At 38.3% G+C, this 7,915-nt stretch overlaps 1 protein-coding gene across 1 annotated transcript; it reads left to right on the top strand.

The window, feature by feature from the left end:
* The first annotated feature begins 2,851 nt into the window (after positions 1–2,851).
* LOC18433669 (GDP-L-galactose phosphorylase 1) lies at positions 2,852–6,853 on the top strand. The gene is made up of 7 exons (XM_006843751.4): positions 2,852–3,699; positions 4,053–4,171; positions 4,287–4,346; positions 4,811–5,047; positions 5,131–5,316; positions 5,942–6,190; positions 6,322–6,853. Exons 1-7 carry the CDS (start codon positions 3,597–3,599, stop codon positions 6,664–6,666), a joined length of 1,299 nt encoding a protein of 432 aa, XP_006843814.1. The 5' UTR covers positions 2,852–3,596; the 3' UTR covers positions 6,667–6,853.
* The last annotated feature ends 1,062 nt before the right edge of the window (positions 6,854–7,915 follow it).

The raw sequence follows: 7,915 nt of genomic DNA, 5'->3' as shown, positions 1-7,915 counted from the left end.
ACCACCACGGATATACTATGCCCGTTGTGAAACCACTATGGATATAGTAGGTCCATTGCAGTCGATTTTTCATGCAAAACTGCAAGCCGTTGCACTTTTTCATGCTATTTAACGCTAAACCGCAATGGCCGTTGTGAGGCGAAATCATCGAACATTTTCGGGCTTTTAAGGCTTTTTTTTTAAAAAATAATGTAAATTTAGAAAATCTACAAATACTTTAAAAATCTTGAAAATAGAAAGTCCAGATAACTTGTTATTGAAATGTTGTTTCTTCTTTATGTTCATAGGTTCAATTTGAAAGTTTTCCAACTTAAGAACACTCGCAACCTTATTTGAATTTTTCAAAGTGGAGTTAAAAACTATTTATCAAGGATGAACGTATCTCAGTATTTAAGAACTCAAAATCCAAATTTGACTATTAAAAGAAACTCTTAAGGTGCATTTCAAGATTTAAATTCAAAAATACCCAAAATAAAATTTCCACCAGCATGTTACTATATTTCCATCAGAGCACGCTGTACATACTCATTACACTAACCATTTATTGTAAAATTTATCAAGAAGGAACCATTTTAAAAGCATGTTAAACTTTTTTGGGAAATTTATTGGGAAATTCTATTTTACATCTTTACAATGAAGTATGAGTTTTCAACCTTTTTTTTTTTCCTCTTCTCAACCTACCTTCAATGAATCAAAGTGTGATGCGTCCAGACTTAGAAGTTCCAAATCCAGCATTCACTCACGTGAATAAAAGTCATTTTTTAAGAAATAAAAAAAATAAAAGAGATTTCAAGTTAAAATTAAAATTAATGATCATTTCTAACTTTTCCAAAGTCCATCTCTGCCTCATTTTTCAATTCGGTCACATTTGTTTTACGCGAAAATATTTTTGGGGAAATACTTTCACGTAAAAGAACTCATTCATACAGTTAGGTGTGAGAATACTTTCATATCAATCGATCCGAGTGCATTTTTTCATACTAATTGGTGGTTAATTGATGTGAAAATATTCACATATCTAACCACATTAACGAATTTTTTCACGTGAAAATATTTTTTGAAAAATATTTAAATAATATTGTCACATGTACAACCATATCATTCCCTCTATCTTGCTTTTTAGAGTGCTATTAAACCAAATTAAAAACCAAAAGAAGAAAAAGAAAAGAAAAAAAGAGGAGAAAAATATAAAAACGTACCAAAAGAAGACTTGCTAGGCAACCTATCCCAAATCAAGTTTTTTTTAACAATTTTTACTCCAAATTAATACCCATAGTGCCGGATCGCCCCATTTTATGATGGACCGCATGCTCTCCAAATGGCCAAAGTGCCGGACCGCCCTATTTTATGCCGGACCGCATGTCCAAAGTGCCAGACCACACCTATTTTGTGTTGGACCAACCTCATTCTATGCTCAACTGCGTGCTCTTCGGAGGGTATTTGGTCTTCATTCCCCTTTTTTTTTAACTTTGAGATATTTGTTAGGAAAGTTGAATTTGGAATAAAAATGGCTGAAAAAGCACTTGATTGGGGATTTTATAATTTTCCATTTTTTTTTTCCTATGTGTCAGTTGATGCCCTCATGTCTTGACTGTCTAGTCTTGACCTATTGTGGTTTGAATATGCCCAAAGGATGCTTGGATCATCATTGTAGAGGTGTATATGAATATAATTGGTGAAATGATTGGGTTGATCTGGAAACTTCATGATTAACCAAATGTATCTGTATTTACTATTAAGTATTTTTGAGCGGTCAGTAGAATCCCTAGTGCTGTGGTCAGGGATCGTCGATCAAAATGGAACGGTTTTGGTCGCTTTCTTATATTTTTTATGTGGAAAAAAAGGCACTGCTGTGGTAGTCCCGCGGCACCATTAGTGCATGTGTTTCACGGGGCAAAAAGACTATGCTTTAAAGGTTTTTAATGGACCATCTGTTTTTTATTTTTTTATTTTTGATTGATGTTGCGCGACAATTTCAAAAATAAAATATAGAAAGAGAAAATAATGTTTTAATTTAGATAAAGATGAATGTAGTTAAGATGATGATATTGAGATAGATGAGTGACAAAATAAGAAGAGATAAAATTCAAAACGAATACATTTAGGAGAACTTAAATATGTTTCCAATAGACAATAAAATGAGAGAAAATAGATTTAGGTGGAATGCATACACAATACATCTGTTAAGAGATTCGCGTTAGTTCAAGTGGAAGGCTAAAAAAAGACAAAAAATCAATCCAAAAGGACAAGAGAAAAAATATAGGGATCTATAACCTTACTGAGGGTATAGCTTTTGATAGAACAAAATGTTCATATAGCCCAATCTAAATAATTTAAAAAAAAAGATAATGATTGTAAAATCGTAAATGTGTTTTTCCATAATTTTGAGGGATTTTGGAGCTCCGAAATTCTGTTTAACTGGTTTGTATAGTGAATAAAGAGAATTTAGCAGTATTGGGTAACAAAAAGGGAACTATGATGTGCGTCACGAATCCAATCGTACATTTGCATTCAGATAGACATGAATGATACAATCTCATAAGATGGATTTAAGTGTTGGTCCCTGAAAAACAAGCATTGAACCTAATGGTCTAAAAATATTTCCTTCAAATAAATAAAAATTTTTATTTTTAAAATTTTTATTAGAAGATAGATTATACGGGGGGAGCATTGTTGTACATGCGAATTCGAGGACTCCGAGAAAGAGCAAAACAGTCCCCAAAATGGAATTTTTCCGTGGATCAAATACACAATTTGGTACCGCGATATCACGAAATCCCTTCCAAGCAAATCCATCCTCGAAAAGGGCTCCCCTCCTATTTAAAAGGCAGGATAAGTTGAGGTCCCATCCATTCGTCTCCAAGATTTCAGTAAGAAGAACACCGCCCTCAACCCTTGCCTCTGTATTTCTGTCTTTCCATTGCAGAGTGATAGAGAGAGAAAGAAGAGAGAAGGAATTTTGTTTGTGCCGTTAGCTTCAGACTGCAAATAGAGAGTGAAAAACCAATCTTTGCTGCTGGATTCAGTTGCAGAGACATAGAGAGAGAAAAATAGAGAGAGAAAGAGAGGTTGCTAGGTTCTGTTTAGAAATTAATTGTGTTGGGTTATTAGATAAATAACCCAACAAACTGTGTGTAGAGAGAGAAACAGAAAGACAGGGCTTGTAGCTTTGGGATCCTGCTTCTGGTGGTCTCAATTGGAGAGAGAAGGCGGTGGATGTGGCTTTGCGGTCGAAAATTTTGAGGTTTGCAAAGTTGGGGCATCACGGCTGAGCAAAGGGCTGTGCGGCGGCACCTCCATGCGCAAGTGGAGCGCCGACGCGTAGAGAGCAGCACCCCATCCCCCCACGGCGGCAGGGGAGCTCTCCCTTCTGAAGGTGGCAGCCCCTCGGATCTTCTCTTCCTTGCAGGCGGTGGCTTCTTTTCTCTCTCTTCCTCGCTTCTCACTCTTCTCCCTCCTTGAAATTGAATTCTAGGGAGAGAAAGAGAGGATTTTGCCCTTTTTTAGCATTTGGAATTTGATTTTCATAAGCACAAAGCCACAAAGTTCTTCTTCTGCCCTTCGATCGATCTGTGAAAGAAATAAAGAGAGGAATTATGCTAACTATCAAGAGGGTTCCTACCGTGGTCTCCAATTATCAGGAGGAATTGGAGAACCTCGGCTGCGGGCGTAATTGCCTTGGCAATTGCTGCCTTCCTGGTATGCTATCTTTTACTTTTTTTTTTCTTTTTTTTCAATGAATTCTTATTTGTTTCTCTCTTAGGAACCTCATTTATTCTATTGTTGGTTTTCCCGTTAGATTTTCCTTCTTTTCCAGTTTTAATGGACAACTCTCTTGATTCTCTTTTTACTGATCTTGTATATTCATCTATGGAACTTTTGCTGTCCTTAACCCTAGAAACACATTGGGTCGTTGAGGATTTCTTCTTTGCTTGTTACTCAGACATGGATTTTCACATTCTAATTTTGAGTTCATTTCTTCTTTGTTAGTTACTTAGGGATGGATTTTATGTTTTCTGATTCTGATTTTGGGTTGGTTTTTGATAATTAAGTCTCAAAGCTGCCCCTGTATGCCTTCAACAAAAAACGGGGTTTAGCAGGCGGCAAAGATGAGAAAGAAAGTGAATCCGAGCCTGAAAAATCCTTCCTTGACACACTGCTTCTTGGGCAGGTGAGATAATGACAACAACTTCTCTTTCTGTTAATAGCTATTCTTTGTGGGATTTGGTATTCATGGAATCACTGCTGTATGCTCCGTTTTCTGAGTGTCTCAATTTTTAATACAGTGGGAAGATAGGATGAGCAGGGGTCTTTTCCGATATGATGTCACTGCTTGCGAGACGAAGGTAATTTTACAGAAGTACACTGAAGCTTATTTCTCTATGGATTGGAATACATACACAAAATGAAGGGGAGATGGAGGGAGACTAGAATTATGTGTGTTTCTGTATTGTTTTGAGAGGTGGGACTGAGAGTGAGAATCATTAGGAACAGTATCAAAACTGTACAAATTGGGAAAGAGTGTCACGAGGATAGACTAGCAAAACATTAGTTTTCTATGTGTTCTCCAATAGTTTGTAACATGCAGGATAGATTCCCTTTAGAAAAGATAAGCAAACTATGGTTTTTCTGTATTCTCCCATGGTATTTGTGTATCTGTGTGTGTGCGCGAGAGAGAGAGAGAGAGAGAGAGAGAGAGAGAGAGAGAGAGAGAGAGAGAGAGAGAGAGAGATCCCACTCGTTTCTTTCATAGCGTGTTGTCTGAAATTCTTTACCCACATCTAATGTGTGTTTGCAATTTTTGGTCCAGGTGATTCCTGGGAACTATGGATTCATTGCCCAGCTGAATGAAGGCCGCCATCTTAAGAAACGACCAACTGAATTCAGGGTGGATAAAGTTCTCCAACCCTTTGATGACAAGAAATTCAATTTCACCAAGGTGGGGCAGGAAGAGGTTCTCTTTCGTTTCGAAGAGAGCAACCATGATGAAACTTTCTTCTTTGAGAAAGCTGCTGCTTCCTCTTGTCCCAGTGTTGTGGCCATCAATGTAAGCTTGCTATTCAAAACCACTGAATCCTTGAGGTTTTCTCTCTCTATAAAACTCATTGGAAGTTTTCTACGGTTTTTCAGGTGAGCCCAATCGAGTATGGGCATGTGCTCCTTATCCCTCGTGTCCTTGACTGCTTGCCCCAACGAATTGATTCTGAAAGCTTCCTGTTGGCCCTGCATATGGCTGCCGAAGCTGCAAATCCCTTCTTCAGGCTTGGCTACAACAGCTTGGGTGCCTTTGCCACCATCAATCACCTCCACTTCCAGGTATATCTCTCTTTCACATTTTTAAAACCCTGGGTCATACTGGAATTGCCCAATTTCACTCAGGATTAGTGGGTGGGCAAGCGGATTCTTGGATGGCCTGGAGTAGCATGAGAACCATTGATTTTCATTTTTTATTATATTTTCCTGATTCCCTTCCAAGTTGTCGAGCAGGATTGACCAGCTGGTGACCGATTTGGTCACTTGGTCCGTACTTTAAGAACTCTCACTTCGAATGACAATGGAATTTCTCATATCTCTTTCATATTGTTTTCTGTGTCTTAATTCCTCGTCTAAGATCGCATTTGGGATGATTCTGGGCTTTCTATTTCTCTGTCATGTTGGTTTTCATGTATCTCAATCCTCTGATTTTTCTTTTAGAAATTTCAGAGGAAAATTTTTTTGGTGGTCCAGATTTCTCCCTCTCTCTCTGTGGTCCAGAGCTCTGAATGATCCATAACACTCTCTCTGCCCTCCCTCTCTCTGTGGACTTTGGCTGCCGCGCATCTTCTCAATTCCTTTCTCACAAATTATGTCTGAGAATGCCTGATATTTCTCTCTCTGTGTGTTTCTATTGCTTTCTATCTTTCTTGGAGCTAATTGAAGGAATGTTGGAATGATTGTGCAGGCATATTACATGTCAATGCCATTCCCGGTTGAGAAGGCACGAACAAAGAGAATTGCCATAATGAGCAAGGGAGTGAAGATGTCAGAACTATGTGATTACCCAGTTTGTGGCTTAGTCTTTGAGGGTGGGAAACAACTTGAAGATCTCTCTGAAGCGGTTTCCCTCTCTTGTATCTGCTTGCAAAACAACAATATACCTTATAATGTCCTCATTTCGGACTCTGGCAGGCGCATCTTCCTCTTCCCTCAGGTGATGTAATCAGCAAACTTTACTTACCATTTAAAGGGAGAAAACCATGAATCTCTCAAGAGAGAGAGAACCTTGAAACTCCACTTTTGGGAGAAACTAAGAAAGAGGCTGACCGATGAGTTTGTTTGCAGTGTTATGCAGAGAAGCAGGCCCTCGGAGAGGTGAGCCAAGAGTTGCTCGATACCCAAGTGAACCCAGCAGTCTGGGAGATTAGTGGGCACATGGTGCTAAAGAGGAGGAAAGACTATGAGGAGGCGTCTGAGGACTATGCATGGAGGCTTTTAGCAGAGGTTTCTCTCTCTAAGGAAAGGTTGGAAGAGGTGAAGGCTTATATATTGGAAGCACCTGGGTTTTCGGAGACTGAAGAGAGAGAAGATGAGATGGAGGACACCTGTAGTACTTTGGATAAAGAAAACCCATTTAAAGCTCATGCCCCACATCCTCGCTTCAGTGAGGGATGCTTAGTTCTTCAGTAAATCTCTTAATAGTGTCCTTGGGTTTGACTATATCTAGGCTTTTATCTCTACTTCAATTGGGTTTATCATTTGTATTATACATATGCCAGGACATTTATGCTATCAGATACTGTAAGCAAGTACTTATGTTTTGCATTGTTGATGAACTTCACATATCTAAACTGCATAGCAGGTTTTATATGGTTTATTTTCAGTAAGTTTCTGCTATTGGTAGGTCTAGCATCGAGAGCTTTTGCTCCTTGATAATCCACATTTTGCAAGGCTTGAAAAATTGTGTACGTGACAGAAGGCTTGTCATATGGGGATGCAATTCTCTTTCTTGAGTGACTGAATTCCCCGTGAGGAGGGAGAATTAACCTTTTAAGGACTTGGAGATGGTGTTAGCTTTTGTTTGTATGGGTAGTCTGTCATAGCTCAATTGTGTGTTATATGGTTTCCTTATGAGATATCCACTGTTCATTCTTTTTAACAAATGACAGAGATTAACTGCACCCGAATTGATGGCTTTTCGTGGGTCGTTTTAAGTGTACCATATTCCATGAACAACTGGTGTTTTTTCTAGTTTTCTACCTGAACTTGAACCTAATTGCTTTCCCCTGAACTTCTTTCCGAACTGTTAATGGAGCTCGCTTTGGACAATCTTTTTCTTCAAGAACAGCAGGCGTACCTCAGTTACCAATACTGACAACATAATTTATGGTGGGAGATTGAAGTTCAATTTTGCTCTTGAACCCCTATTTGCATGTAATCTTTTACCTAGAACCCCCACTTTAATAGATACAAGAAATGAAATAGGTTAGTCTTTTCTCAATGCTAATGATATTCGATGTTTAGTGGTTCTGAAACATAGGGGCTTGCTGCTTTTGTTGGGGAAGGTAAAGATCGAGCATCCCTGGGCTTTTTTGGGAAAATACCAACTGAATTTGTCTCGTTTTATGGGATTGAAAGTGAACACTTTTTGGTTTTCTGAGTATTTTCTATTTTGTAATCTTGGTATTTTGAAATATGCATTTCAAGGCTCCAAGAACGGATCGAGTAATTGAAAACGTATCAGTCAGATGTTCAATACCAAGTATCAAATGCCATTAAGTGTAATTTACGGTCTTGGCATTGTAAATAATACATATCAATGTTTCATTATTCCATGAGGGAAAAAGTTTATATAAGGATGCTACTTTATAATGTAGAACTACGGATGCCCCTCAAAAATCCATCGGAAAAGGTAGTTTTAATGTTGAAAAGCTTTTTG

The sequence above is a fragment of the Amborella trichopoda genome, chromosome 12, assembly GCF_054954075.1.
Source record: "Amborella trichopoda isolate Santa Cruz 75 chromosome 12, AtrichopodaSantaCruz75HAP2 v2.0, whole genome shotgun sequence".
In the NCBI taxonomy this organism is placed as follows: domain Eukaryota; kingdom Viridiplantae; phylum Streptophyta; class Magnoliopsida; order Amborellales; family Amborellaceae; genus Amborella; species Amborella trichopoda.
This window is presented reverse-complemented; position numbering and strand designations above follow the sequence as displayed.